This window comes from Vespula pensylvanica, chromosome 2 (assembly GCF_014466175.1).
Source record: "Vespula pensylvanica isolate Volc-1 chromosome 2, ASM1446617v1, whole genome shotgun sequence".
Taxonomy (NCBI): Eukaryota; Metazoa; Arthropoda; class Insecta; order Hymenoptera; family Vespidae; genus Vespula; species Vespula pensylvanica.
In genome coordinates, this window is record NC_057686.1 from 9,281,907 (window position 1) to 9,296,946 (window position 15,040).

General features: G+C 35.0%; 4 protein-coding genes across 6 annotated transcripts in view; 1 reads left to right on the forward strand and 3 right to left on the reverse strand.

Moving 5' to 3' along the window:
* The window catches only part of LOC122637537, a 4,748-nt gene extending 3,358 nt beyond the window's left edge, over positions 1-1,390 (reverse strand). For both annotated transcript variants that reach the window (XM_043829724.1, XM_043829723.1), the window contains exons 1-2: positions 1,130-1,390; positions 92-853 (exon numbers count right to left, since the gene is read on the reverse strand). In XM_043829724.1, the coding sequence (XP_043685659.1) occupies positions 92-683 (592 nt within the window). In that variant the 5' untranslated portion in view covers positions 684-853; positions 1,130-1,390. The remainder of the gene's footprint in view (positions 1-91; positions 854-1,129) is intronic.
* Positions 1,391-3,354: 1,964 nt separating this feature from the next.
* On the reverse strand, positions 3,355-6,028 carry LOC122637760. 2 transcript variants are annotated; one of them, XM_043830105.1, is made up of 5 exons: positions 5,898-6,028; positions 5,613-5,790; positions 5,015-5,282; positions 4,385-4,639; positions 3,355-3,531 (listed from the first exon to the last, which is right to left on the reverse strand). In XM_043830105.1, the coding sequence occupies exons 1-5, from the start codon at positions 5,909-5,911 to the stop codon at positions 3,434-3,436; spliced, it is 813 nt and encodes a 270-aa protein (XP_043686040.1). In that variant the 5' UTR covers positions 5,912-6,028; the 3' UTR covers positions 3,355-3,433. The 2 variants fall into 2 exon arrangements, with proteins under 2 accessions (XP_043686040.1, XP_043686039.1); XM_043830104.1 differs by having other exon boundaries at positions 5,613-5,967.
* Positions 6,029-11,419: 5,391 nt separating this feature from the next.
* Positions 11,420-13,572, forward strand: LOC122626862 (sideroflexin-1). Its single transcript, XM_043807318.1, has 4 exons — positions 11,420-11,891; positions 12,026-12,202; positions 12,547-12,935; positions 13,045-13,572. Exons 1-4 carry the CDS (start codon positions 11,734-11,736, stop codon positions 13,287-13,289), a joined length of 969 nt encoding a protein of 322 aa, XP_043663253.1. The 5' UTR covers positions 11,420-11,733; the 3' UTR covers positions 13,290-13,572.
* LOC122626863 (39S ribosomal protein L2, mitochondrial) lies at positions 13,009-14,924 on the reverse strand. Its single transcript, XM_043807319.1, has 2 exons — positions 14,670-14,924; positions 13,009-14,368 (listed from the first exon to the last, which is right to left on the reverse strand). The coding sequence occupies exons 1-2, from the start codon at positions 14,902-14,904 to the stop codon at positions 13,680-13,682; spliced, it is 924 nt and encodes a 307-aa protein (XP_043663254.1). The 5' UTR covers positions 14,905-14,924; the 3' UTR covers positions 13,009-13,679.
* Between the last annotated feature and the right edge of the window lie 116 nt (positions 14,925-15,040).

Genomic DNA, 15,040 nt, shown 5'->3' on the forward strand with positions numbered 1-15,040 from the left:
CTCTCTCTCTCTCTCTCTCTCTCTCTCTCTCTCTCTCTATCTCTCTCTTTTTTTACAAACAAACACATACACACAGGCGTGTCACACTCACCATCGAAGAAGGTTCTTCCCTTTCTCCCAGTGATCGTATTAGGATCGATCTTGATCCTAACCACGTGCTCTTTCGCATATCGATGAAGCTCGTCGAGAAGATCAGACCTCATCTCGAACTTCTTCTCAAACTCCCTCTCGGTCTTCATATTCGGTTTGTTGCTGGTTTCACTTCGCACTATCTGCACGGAATCAGTAACATTATACTCGTCGACCTTGGACAGTTCGTCCAAAAGATTCGAGAGTTTCTCGCCTGCACAAAGATCTTCTTCACACGAAGAAGAATCTTCCTCGTCCATCGAACTCCTCGTCGAGTTCTCCATGTTGGAAGACTCGATCTGATAGCTTGATTCATCGTCGATTATCGTTACACGATTAATATCCATATCAAACTTACTCGGTTTGCCACTCACTCTATGAGGGTGACCGTCAGCGCTTACATCGAATACTTCGTTCTCCGCGTTTGTCAAGGTCTCGTTCACGTTCAAGGACGAGGACTGTACGGCACTGAGCTTCACTTCGCTCGCCATTGTTAGAATCGCGAGGACACACGCTATCGTCATCGTTTTATACCTTCTTCTTCCTATGGTCATCCTTCTATAAACGTCTCTTTCTTTTCTTCCTAATTTCTTTTTAGTTGTGTAATGATACTTTTCGCGACTCTCTAAGCACACCTTCTCCCCTAACTACATTCCCAGCTAGCTGATGCTTTTATTACCGTATAACAACTGCATCTCCCTTGGATTCGCCAACGTTTCGCTTTCTTGGAAATGAACAAAAGATAATTACTGTAATCGCCAGCTTTCAAAGTACATTCAACGTGCATAATTATTAACATATTCAATTAAGTACGAAGTGATATCATAGGAATATTCTGTTCATCGTTACATAATGTATAATTATACGTAGTTATCGTATCAATCAAGATAGTCATTAATACTTCTGATTAAAAATTGTATCAGTAAATAAGTATTTAGTATCAGGTTTAAATCGCGAATTAAAGTAATTCTAAATATGGTCATTCAAACAACATACTCACTCTTACTTCTCGCACGTGTCATCAACACGGTGTCCTTTTGCACGAAGTGTGAGCAAATGGTGAGTTCCTTGTGTTTACCGATCCCGTGGTATATCTCCAAAAAGCGGAAAACGATAAGAACACGAGATAGAGGGTACTTAATCGAGGAAGGAATCTTCAAAAAGTTGGAATCGCGCTCGACGGCCGCGACGGTACTGGCTGACGGTCTCCGTTGGATCGGCTGGACTGAACCGATCTGGGTTACCCGGCCATCCGTCCGTTCGTCCCTCGCCACGGACTGTCGTTCCTTTCCACCTTCGTTCGTTACTTCCTTTACTTCTTTCCTACTCTTTTTCCTTTCCTTTCCTTTCATTTCTATGCTTTCTTTATTCACGTATGCTTCATAAAAGACCGATCGATCAATTCCTTCTCGTTTCTTCCATGTGTCAAAATAAAAGATAGGTAATTTTCATCTGTTCCAAAATTAGATAAAAAGCAATAAAGGTCAAAATTTTCTTATTTACATTCTTTCGTTACGTAAACACAGTAACGTTCGTAAAACTTTTCTTTTTTTAACTTTCTATAACTCAATTTTGTTCGAATTTAAATAAAGTTATACAAAACAAACAGATCTATAAGCATATGGGTTAAAAGTAATTCTATTCATGAAGCACGAACGTGAATTACTCTTTCGTGAATTACAACTCGCGTGAACATATTATTGTGAAGATTGCCTATAACGTTAACACTTCCACGACTCAGTCGTGGCAATACCAAACATAAAAGAGATTGTCTTTGCAGCGTGTGTTAAAATTGAACGAATATGATACTTTTCAGTTGTTTTCACTGTCATGAATTAAAAATTTCTTGTGAATAGTTTACGCTTTCTACTAACAAAGCGGGAAAAAAATAAAGTTAGCACGGCAGCGTGATTCACGTTCGTCGTTCCCACTTCATGGGAACACAGCACTATATAGAAAATTAATTTATGTTTGTTCCTATTTTAGACAATCAAGCAACTGTCATGAAAACAAGAATGTCATCATTCATCTTGCTCATCTTTTTTCTTTTAGACGCATCTAATTGATCTATTGACATTCACCAAGGAAAAGAAAGAAAGGGAGATAGAAATAGAAAATCAATGAAATGATAGCAAGTCTAACAATATAAATAGATCTTTTACCAATATAAATCTTTTATCAAGGCAAAAGCCACGTGAACAATAAGCCGTTATGTTAATGCGGCTTTTTCGTTAAACTATAACACAGATAGATGGTAACGGTCGACTTGCGTGAACGAGCTCGGATCACGTATCGACGTGTATTCGACTTCCGATTCCCCGCCAATTTGCCGGGGACTCAATCATCGTCATTAACTATCGTTCTGTGTCGCGGTAACGAAGTTGAACGAAGAAAATATGAGGAGAAGGTAAACGACAGCAAGAGAAAGAGAGCCACTCGTTCGATCATGGAAACGATTGAAAAAAGAAGTCAAATCGCTTCGAGAAGTCATATAGGAGCGTACATTGCAAGGTATAATCGTGAAAACTCAAAGCCAACAAGCAAGAACGACAAAGACACAGACAGCGATAACGGTGTTTCGATCGGCCGTACGTCGGTTCACGCATGCTTTCGAACGAACCGCTCGAGCAAGTTTATCAAGACGAAGGTAAAAGAGGTGAAGAGAAAAAGCAACCAAAGAGGAAAGAAGAGAGATAGGAGGGAGAAGTATCGGGCGTATATCCAAATCTGTCAGTAGGTCACTCGGCACCAGGGGCCAACATACCTCTTGCACACATCGTCGACCTTGACCATCGACTTCGATGAATTCGAAACTACACATTGTTGACGACAAATCGCTCTCGCTTCTTCATATACGACCGATACTTTACCTTTTTTAATTGACTACCTTTTTCTACGAATTTAGTTAAATATGAAAAACTTCGCCTGTGACATTTTCATAGAAATCCGTAATATCTGCAAGTCCGATTGGTAACGGTACTAGCCGAGAAAGTTACTTTTTTACGTATCATCGTCACGTCGACCCCCTTAACGAAAAAAACAGAATTCGACGATGACGAAGAATGACCGTTTCTTCTTTTTCATTATTCTCGCATCTATTAGGATGATTCGAAAAACGATGCTTCATGGAAGAAATTATAAGTCGGTGATACAAATAAATATTTTATATAACTTGTACATTCTATGTATAAAAAATATATTTAACAGTTTCAACAGTGGCACAAACATATCTTATCGTTGAGATTGTTTTTTGACATAAGATCTTCACATTTTATTAAAAATGCAGATATTTCGTTGCCGAACTTCATCCATAAGGATTGCGATATCCATGATAGGCCGGATAAGCTAGATGACTTTGAATATCATTCCTATGCGCCCAACCAGTATCTTCATGACCGTATCCTGGAAACGAGTATATGATTTAAAATAAGTGATCAAGACAAAACTCAATAGATCGGTATTTCAAGTACCGATAGTTAACTCGATCACAGAACCCATTTTAAATTTGGAAAAATTCCTCACTATATTCATTTGTGTCATTAGGTGGCCTTTAACTAGAAAGTGTGTATACATTAAACGCGTCCGATGTCTGATGTCACAGATGAGATTTACACCTACTTAGGTACCGTACGCTAATAACTTTTTTCGCGCCTATATTACCACCTCGAATGTATAATAAAACGATGCCGAAAAACATTATCCATAGTTTACTATAAATTTAGATTTTATTGAAATGAATAACGATTAAATATTATCAGCATAAATGGTGGAAGTTAAAATATTAAAAATAAATGGCAATAACGTTATGTTTCAGGTGCAATGTAAATACTTGACGTTCTCGAATAGAATAAAATTTTCTTAAAAAATATGAAACAAAAAAATAATTTTTATGGTTATTTTAATACTTTTATTGTTTCATAAATGTTAATTATTATCGTTGCATGAATTATTTTGTAATCTTAATGGCTTGAGAAGCAATATAAATGATGCTTTTTTCGAATGATAGAAAAAAAAATGAAAATTGTAAGTGAAGAAACACTCGTGTTTTACTTCAAGGATCGCGTAAAAAGAAATTAGTGCGGTCGTCCGTTTTTGCTTTTGAAAGATCTTACATTTTAAAAGCAAATAAAAAGTAGTTGGTTTTTTATTGACTTTGAAAAATGTTACCTCTACGAGATACGCTCATTAACTTTATACTTATTCTTGAATTTACTCTTAAATGCTACATATATATACTATACGTAAAATTAATTACCTGTTGGATAATCAATCGGTGCTTCAGCAGCGGTGGCCCACGTATGATAAGAATACGCTGGATGTGGTTGAACTTTGCAAACCTTAAGATGCGCCAAAATAGATGGTGCAATCAAAGAACCTAAAACGAGGAGTTTTTTGATGAAGTGAACACCTAGAAAAATTGGTAACAGCAGCAACTTTAATTTGAAGAGATTCAATAATATAAGAAGCGGCAAGATCAACGACTTCTTCTTCTTGAAGATACGCCAGTCGCCTGAAAAGATGAAAGATACATTAAAATCGAGAGCTGTTCATTACTTCCCGAACCATGTTGAATGATTCAAATAATTATGATAATTAATCTGAACGGAATACGGGCCAGTTTGGATTCAGTGTATTATTACATAAAATGTACAGTTCAGTGACTCGCGGTAAAATAACCTCACTATTTTACCGGTGATAGAAAAGTAGCTTGCAAAAATCCGCTATTCCGGATCTGCTATTCGGACGAACAATTAGATTTGAGACTATCGAAGTAAACAATTTAACGATTTCACGTAAGTAACTCAATTCGACAATGGCTACTATTCCAACTATTACAAGTGAGACTCTATCAACGATTAAATATTCTTTTCTAGATGAGATTTACCCTCAGCCTTTTTCCTCCCTTGTATCTCTTGCAATTCATCCTCGTCCATTATCATCGGTCCACTATTAAAACTTCTGCCATTCGTAGGATTCTCAATTGTATAAACGATCGCACGTTTCGTTAACAGATCGTTGATATTCTCTCTGAGAAAATCTAGAGTATCAAATATGCTTCTCTTGAAAGCTCGAGAACGAGGTAATTTCGGCAGCAAAGATTCCTGCCGCATCGATGATATCCTTATAATTCGAAATGGTCCATAGGTGAACTCCTAATATCGTAGAAAAATAATTTTAAGAAATATCTATAATTTGGTCAATCGATCAAACTAAATAATAAATCACGCTTCGAAATTACGACTTTGTCGTAGAAATCGCTGAAAGTAATGAATTGCAGAATCTATTACGCGAAAAGATTAACGCATCGCAACATTATCATTGATGAAAGGAAAGTGAGGAAGGCACGAACGCGTGGCAGTTACGTGGGAAATCAAGATTACCATAATTGTCGGTTCTGCAATAAGATTTCGTAATCGGAGATTGAGATTCACGCAAACAGGTGGTCATCTTGTTAAATGATTTCTTTCTCTCCAGAGTCTTACCTTTTCTTTGACAAATTCGTTCAGCCATCTGGCTACTTTATACTTCCCACAGCTTGCAAAATCCCGCTGGAGACTGCAGTCAAGCCGGCATCTTTCCAAAAACGTGTTCGAGGAATTATGGTACGTCGCGGCACAGATCTCCGTGAAAAAGAGAAACAGAAAAAGAATCAGGAGAGACCTGGAGAATGTCGAATAACAACAATCGATGCTTGTTTCTCGTGCCATCGTTATCGTTATCTTTGTCTATGGCCAAATTTCTTCTGAATAATCACAATCAACTGTTACCTCGGCTGACACATGGAACACGGAATCACGATCTCATCACGAATTGCTCCTGAATTCCATTTTCATTTCGCTCTAATCTATTATCCTCGATTAAATTCCAAATTCAAAAAATGAAACCGGACACGTCGAACCCGTTAAAACACACGTAATTCCAATTTGATCGAATGAAATAGTGATACCGAGATGAAGCAGAATGCAAGATAAAGCGCACAAGTTCACTGACAGTGCTTAGAAGGTGTCTTGACCATTTATACGTCGAGCATTTAGGTCGGTGGGGGTAACGGTCCACGACTTGGATAATGCTGCATCAAGATTGCGCCGAGATGCAGCCGTCATTGCATCTATAGGTGCGCCATGCTCGGATACGTAGATATAGCAGGTACGTGGAACGGTGTCGCACGATCTGCTCATTTTTCAAAAACTTACAGAATACGTCGATTTTTATTAATATCGGAATAATGAAACAGTGAAAATCATCAATAAACTGAATTGCGAATTTAAAATGCTAAAGTCTTACAAAAAAGATTCAAGACATAATTATCTCAACGATGTAAGTTAGCTTACGACAGAGATAACAAAATGAAAATTTAATTCCTTCCGAAAATTCTTTATTTGCACAATGCAATTTAGTTCGTGACAAAAATAACGAAGCGAAGTGTTACGCGAGAACGAGGAAGATATTTTTTCACAATGAAAATTCCTGCGTAACGGTAAGCGTTGTCTGCGCGACCACCGAAGGGAGTCCCAACGATTACCGGATAATCAGAATTCATCAAAAAGAAAGAACTGCAAAAAGAAACACAAGGCCGACTGTATGAATTTATCATAAATATACCTATATGACGCGTCCCATTTTATTATATTAAACTGCTGGAAAATCGTTCTTGATTATCCTCGCCCAACGTTGTTCACCAACAACATTCTCCCGGATGTAATTACAAGGAAACAATTACAAGCCTTTCTTATCTTAGAAACTGTATTTTCGAGATTTTATGAAATTAATCGAGACTTAACGAATCTATTTAATTTGAAATCGAATCTAATTTGGGATCAACCCGAAGACGTCATAAATTGTTAAATCGAATATATTTCAAATTAAAGTAAACGAACAGAAAAAATTATCACATCAGAAATGACGACATAGATTGATAATCACCAATCAACCTCTTTCGAAGAAACCGGTTTATAATATACTTCCGATCACCCAACGTAAGCCACACTTCAACAACTTCGCATCAGCTTTGTTTCTGTTGGACCACGCATATACCATTACATTTGATCAATATCTTTTAAATATTTTTTCTTTTTTAAAACCCGTTCTACTTTGTAAACGTTCAATGTATCACTATTTTACGTACGTGTTTTACGTACGTGTTTTAATACGTTCACTTTATTTCAGTTTTCAACAAATATCGAGTATTTAATAAAATGACTGTTCTTCGAACGAATTCCAGAACTCAACCGAGTTTGTCCCAGAAATTTAAAGAAGTTCTGTTTTAAAACAGCCTTAGTGAATTCATTTAATCTGGTATTTAAGAACACGCAATCAGTATTCAATATCTTCTTCAGAAATCTTGTCAAGGAAATTATATGGAACTAATGATAGAAATGAATTAATAGGAAATAGTTACAGGAATTAGTTACATTAAATGTATTACATAAAATGTTAAAATATACAATTAATATTACATAAATATATACTTCCGCTAAAACTTATTAGATTCTTGGCCATAAATTTCTAAAAATTGGAACTAGATCATATTAAATACTTTACAATCACCTCCAAAAGATCTCGATTTCAGAAACAGTAGTCAAAGTAGATTTGCATGAAATTATTGATCGTTAATAAGACTATCAGTATATCTAACCAGATTCATTAAATCCTTTGCGCTATCGATGTGTTATTGGCAAAAAAGAAAAACGAATAATAAAATACAAAATCAATGAATTACATGCATACTTTTTCAAATTCTATAATGGAGAGATAAAAAAACAAATATCGGTCAATCTGTACCCGGCAGGCGAAATCTTGGAACCCATAAACATATACATAAACACATACATATACATATACTCGCGATACAACCTCTTTACCCCTTTTTTCATTGACCCAGATAAATTGTCATGTTGTTAGTGTTGTCTTCTTCATTGTCGTAAGATATGAATCTGTTTATACGTATACAAGAAGTTTCAATTTAATTGACAAAAAATTGTTTCCACGAATGTCAAAGTATTTCAAGAGGATATTTATATAAAAGTTTTTTGACTCACGAACGAGAGATCAGTGATCAGTTCAAAATTCATATAGATTGGTATCGTTAGATTTCAATGATGTTCGAATAGGTCAATTAAAAGGTATTAATAATAAATAATTAATGTAATAATTTGATGTAATAATTTAAAACCTAATCTAGTTTTATATTCCTACTAAATGTTACGTTAAAAAAAGAAAAACTCGATCGATGGGTCGATAAGTAAAAAGTTAGGTTTATCCGCAAATATTACTTATTACAATCTCCGAACTCATTTCAACATCTTTTCACGTATTGATAGAAATCAAGTCGTGTGTTGAAATAAAAAATTACGAAGAAACGCGCGTAAGTTTCTAATGACATAATCGTCATAAAAGATAATTAGGAAAGATTCAAGACTCGAAACGAGAGTCGATAAGATATTCGATATTATTTGTTCGTTTACTTTATATCATTCTTATCGATACTAAGATTATACCGAAGAAAATATCTGGACAAACTTGAACCGAACTTTCATCATATCTGGAGCACTTTTTTATAATCAATAATTACTGCAACTAGATTTAAGAGTTTTTATTACATTTACAAGCTTCTAGGTACACCTGTGTCGTATTATGTCTTCACTTGTATCAACATCCGGGTATACTTATGACTAGATGGTGTATAACGATTAAAGAATATCTCATACCTTATAAAAACGTTTATGTCTCGTGCAAATATCTCTTCGTCTCTCATTCTTTTCGCGTTGAACTTATACACACGCATTCCGATAGTTTAGATCAGTGCACGGAATACCAATGTTCAAACCCATTAAAAGGAAAGACACGTCGTGCTTCGTGAAAGTTATTCTCCTTGTTTAAAAGGTCTTATCGTATCAATGTTTTTAATGTAACGTGTCAAAGAACAGACACATCAGAAACGTGAGCTCCTTTCAATGGTATTCCTGACACGATAACTTGTCCTTTCAAAGAGAATTACAGTAAATGATTGTTTCAAAAATCTTTCAATGCCGAGAAAACATGTAGTTATCTGATAATGAACCGATTTCGCGTGTCTTGTCTTTTGCTGTTCTTAAGAACTAACGGTTTTACATTCGAACTCTGTCTTTTTTTGTTACAATTATGAATTTTACATGAAGAAGTGGTTCTTGAACTTCGTTATCTTCTGACACCTTTACATCTACTTACTTATTAGCCTATATTTAGAAATTCTTTGTACAAATATTTTTAAATTCTAACTTGTTTATGAACCAACATTTCTACAAGAAATAATAAATATTTTCTTACTCAATGATAAATGACTTCTTTCGTGCCAATCCTATAAAATTTCTACCACTTTTCTACCATTAAAGATTGAACCAATTGGCAGGACATAAATTTTTCTCTCAACGAAGTGTAACAAGATAGCGACGTAGAATTTCAACGACAACGAGCATATTTTACCTGGAAATAAACGTGATTCTAACAAGATCCTTCTTAACGGGGCACGCTTTGTCGTGTTTCTACTGTGTAATTATGCATAAAAAAGAGTTGTAACAAAATCGGCGGACAAAGAAATGATCCAATATAAATTGTCGCTGTTTGGATGAAAGTTTATAAGTAGTCATAACAAGAAAGAAAAAATAGATTGTTCGATCTTTCAGTTTAGAAATAGCAAAGTAGTATTATCTATTGAAACAGAGAGCATTTGGAATAACGAAATTTTTTATCTGTTCGATGGACGACATCCACTAAAACGAATCATCTCGTTAGAAAATTTATTTCTCTCTTAACATTACATTTTGCACATTCCTTTGTCAGACAATTATTATCACGATTATTATTTTTCATTGGGTAACTTTAAACCAAGGTACATCTAGAAAGTAAGGCAATATACTGTTTAACATCAATTATTCATTAATCTTATCCGTATTTGCTAAAGAGGCTCATGTCGTCTTCATTCATAGTTATTTTTCATTTAATATTCTTATTCGTTGTTACGTAAATATTCGTTATAAACAAATAACGAAAAATATTACCGTATCTCGAAAGTATTATTATTTGGAAAAGTCTTGTCAGGACTTACGACATGTACATACATAAATATTTCATGAAAAAAAGACTCAATTCAATATCAGCTCGTGTCACTTGGTGTAAATCTTGAACTTGTATTATAAGTGGAAAGCCCTCTGGAAACCGTTCTTAGTCAGACAAGTTGTATTAGCACTTACAGTTAATTCCAAGTGTGTTGTGACTTTTCTATGCAAATTGTCTGGTTCTTTTCTTTCTCGAAAACCAAGAGTATGTTTGACAAGTCCTTTGTATAATATAAATATATAAAATTTTTAAAGATAAGAAAAAAAGTAAAACAAATAACGACGTTATCGAACGCATCGATAATACCAAAGTATCAAATAAAAAAAGTTTTGCAAAATTAATTATAATACGTACAGAAAGAATGATTAATTAATAGCCAATAACATAATTTAAAATCTCTCCAGTTTTCTTTAATAAGTGATATTAAGATATTGTTGCGAAAAATCCTAATTACAGTTTTCTATTTGAGATCAATTTCATTTCATCGCAGTATACTTTACATTTATATAAAAATTTTATTGGTTCAACGGGATGGTTAACGTTCTTTGATGAATTTACCGACGTGTTTTAATTGCTTTAATCATAAAGATTCGAAATTCTGCAAATACATCAACGATCTCGTGATTTTCAATACTGCATCATGCATTCACGAATGTTACGATACGATCAGATTTTAAAATCGACTAAGAAATTTTGGACTTCATCACAAAAAGCTAAATATTATATATTCCTTTTTTTAAAAACATCTAAACCCGATCAATGACCTCGTTCGTCGTTATCACCAAATAGTCAAAAAGATAATATCTAGAATTTTATTTGGACTAGTCATTTTTAATTCACGATCATCTGTGAAATCAAAAGAGGTCATCAATGATTTCAGACGAACACCAGAAAGCTTAGCTAATGAAAAATAGCTGTGTAAAAGATAAAATGTCATATTTTATTGAAAAGACCCAAAAATGATTAGAGAGGATGATTTTAAATCGAATTTACCGACTCTCGGAGCGCTACCATCTTGCGGAATCACGACAAAACGCGTTTCATATGTGTACTGATTTGCGCACGCGTCCAAGTCTTATCGATGAAGAACGCGAGGCTCCAGGAAAGAGAAAGAAAAAAAGGAGAGGAAAGCATGAGTGGCTCGGGTAGTAATCGAGAGTGGGGTAGCGAGAGGAAGAACGGGGGTTGGTAGGAAGACAGCAGGACGAGAGAAGTGTTCCAGTCGGTGGTCGACCGTGTTCGATTAGATCAGTAGCGTCTGTTTTGTTCGGCTTTATGACGCGTTTAATATATTTTTTCTCTAGAGACGTCAAGGTCACGAACATACACTACAAAGAGACGGTTTCTAGCTGATTTCTTATTTGTTAAACGTAAAAAACGAAAAAGAAATAAAAGTTAAGAAAAAGAGAGAGAGAGAGAAAGCAGAGACCCATTGTGGGAATAACAGTATCAAAACAAGTAGAGCAAGAGGTGCGGCAAGGAATATCTAAATATAAACAAAGGATCAAAATGTCGAACGAAAATAGAATCGATATTGAAAAACCATACTGGGATCAAAATACTTTTCGTGGAAGGGCTTTGCACTTTCTAACAGTCACCAATCCTTTGAATGTTTTCGCATCTAACAAAGCACTCGAGTATGCTCGAAATATCGTCACGAAATACAGGTAATGTCTTGTATGATTTTTTTATCTTTTGTTTAATTTTAAATGCATTTGAATATAATGAATTATCTTTGTTGATGTAGCTTGACATTATGTTTACTTTATAATATCTGATATGGATTTATCCTATAATATAGGAAGGGAGAAACCCTCGCGAAATTAGGGATCAACGAAGAAGAGCTATGGAAACAAAAATATTTGTTCGACAGTGCTTATCATCCGGATACCGGTGAAAAAATGATCATAATTGGTCGTATGAGCGCCCAAGTGCCAATGAACATGACCATAACCGGTTTGATGATGACATTTTACAAGTACGTATGCATATGAAACGGTTTAGAAAATACACAAGAGATTTTCACTTTACGTCTGGTCAATAACGCGAGAGTTCGAAAGTAGCGATAAGATTCGTTACGACTTTTGACCTGTTTCCTTTCCGTTCTTGCTTCATCATACATAAATTGAGAATACATGAATGAAGAATGAAATGAATTGATTGATTATCAACACAAGTATTTCACATTGCAATGAACAATAAAGATATTTATTGAAAATCTATCTCGTTAAATAGATCGATGAATCTATCTCCGTTAAATAGATTTCGTTAAATTGCTTTGCTCTATGTCATTATGGTACGAAATTATTTTTTATTCAACAGATCAACACCAGCCGTGATATTTTGGCAATGGTTTAACCAATCGTTCAATGCCATAGTAAACTATACGAATCGAAGTGGTAAAACTCCGATTCCAAAGGAAACATTAATTCAAAGTTATATCGGCGCGACTGGAGGCGCAGTGATAACGGCTTTAAGTCTGAACAGACTCGCACGACATGGCCCGGCCTTGGTCGGTCGTCTGGTTCCATTGGCGGCTGTGGCTGCGGCGAATTGCGTTAACATTCCATTAATGAGAATTACCGAACTTCAAAATGGTATTGAGTTACAGAATGAGTCCGGCATAGAGGTCGGCAAAAGCAAGTCAGCGGCTCAAAAGGCGATCGCAACCGTCACGCTATCGCGTATTCTTATGGCTTCGCCCAGTATGGGTACGATGATGGATAAATATATTTATAATTTAGTCATGAGAGACAAATTTAAACTTACAAAATAATAATCAGATATATATAAAGACAATCATTTTATTTTATATTACAGTACTCTCGCCTATCATAATGAACTACATAGAGAAACGAAATATATTAAAAAATGTTAAATGGGCTTCTGCACCGATTCAAGTCATTATTTGCGGAATTTGTTTAACGTTTGCCACACCACTCTGTTGTGCTCTTTTCGTTCAACGAGTACCGATCAGTGTGGACAAGCTGGAACCCGAAGTCCAAGAAGAGATACGATCTCGAGATCCTGACGTTCAAACGGTCTACTATAATAAAGGCCTGTAATTAGGAATTCAAAGAATCGCTTCGGATGAGTACACAATGTCTTAATTAAGGATACATCAAGTCAGAAGTAACACAATAATACATAACTGATTAAATAACTAATTATTAGCCGTCTCTGGAAGTGGAGGGATTGTACAAAAGTTTATACTGTCAGTTATGCATATACATTCCAAAAACATTCCATATAAAAGTATTAATTATTAACTCGATTATCGATCTCTAATCTTCGAATTATCCAAGTTCAAAGAAATAACAAAGACAATAAAGAGAAGACTTCAATCAATTATAAGAGTTTTTATTATTCGAATAAGTATATATGTGTATATATATTTGTGTGTGTGTGTGTGTGTGTGTGTGAGTATATCATAAAATTAACATAAATTTAAAGAATTAATCAAGACCAGATATACTACAAGAAACAATTGTAGGTTTTGAAAGAAATTCACCATTGACACCTAACTGTCTAAGACGCTTTGGCGGTTTTATTTTCCTTCCAAATCTGCCAGTCTTTCGTTGCCAAAGACCACTTCTTGGACGATTACCCAGTTCGCGATTCTTTTGAGCGCTACCGATTGGTGTAGAACCGTGCATAATGTTCGACAATCGTCCTATTGTTGCCATACATCTATTGTCTAAACTAAACTTTCTCTTACTAGGTACTTGCACGACTGTCCTATCTACTCCATCCGTGCTAATTATCGTACCAGAGGTTCCAGCCGAATGAATAAGACTTCCTCCAAGTCCAGGATATTTTTCAACACAGTTCACAATTGTACCAATCGGTAGAGCACCCAAGGGATAAGCATCACCCTCATTTGCCCTTACAGGATTATGCGGGATACCTTTGTGTGTTTTTATGATATCTCCAGGCTTCATGTTTTCTGTCGCTAAAATGTATTTCAAATCGTCACCCGAACCAACAAGAGCGACAAAGCACGTTCTACAACCATCCTTGAAAACTTCTAGTACCTTTTCCTCTTTAGGTTTTTCATTCAAATCAGTCGGACCATCCCTTACCCACTTTATCCAATGATACTTGTGTTTTATACCACCACCAATACCTTTAACTATTATTCTTCCTGTAATAAGAAACAAACATTTTAAAGAAAAATATTTCAGTTCAAAGTGTTTCAGTTCAAGTTCAAAATGTTTAAATTGCGAGTAAAAATGATTTCTATTTTATGATTGATAAAAAATCTCTAATTACGTTAAAGTATCATATATTATAGATAAATGTTGCGAATGTTAAATCCGGTTAAATCAAAGACACACAGCAAAATAATGTTCTATAATTAATAACGATAAAAAAACTTGATGTATAAATTCGTCACTACATACACAAAAGAAAAATAACAAGCTATTTCTATAAAAAATATTTACCTGATACAGGATCTCGACCAGCTAAATTAGTAACCTGCAGTGGTTCGATCGTATATTCATCTTTGAAATGTACGATTCGTCTGTAACTTTCTCCTGGAATACCTGGTTCTGAAAGTTTAAGTAATTTCCATCGATTTCTTCTAGGTTGTATTTGAAACGAGACTGGGATTGTATTAACCAAAGAATTAAATATTTGTTTTCCAACAACATTTCGCAGCAATGTTATGGCAGACATTTTTATATACAATTGAACATATTGCCCTCTAGGGAAAAAAGAGTGAAGTCGAATCAAAGAATTATCCACAGAACAAAACCCATTTTTGATATTAGTCGATAACATAGGGAATGACAGGAATGATAGGAAATGATAT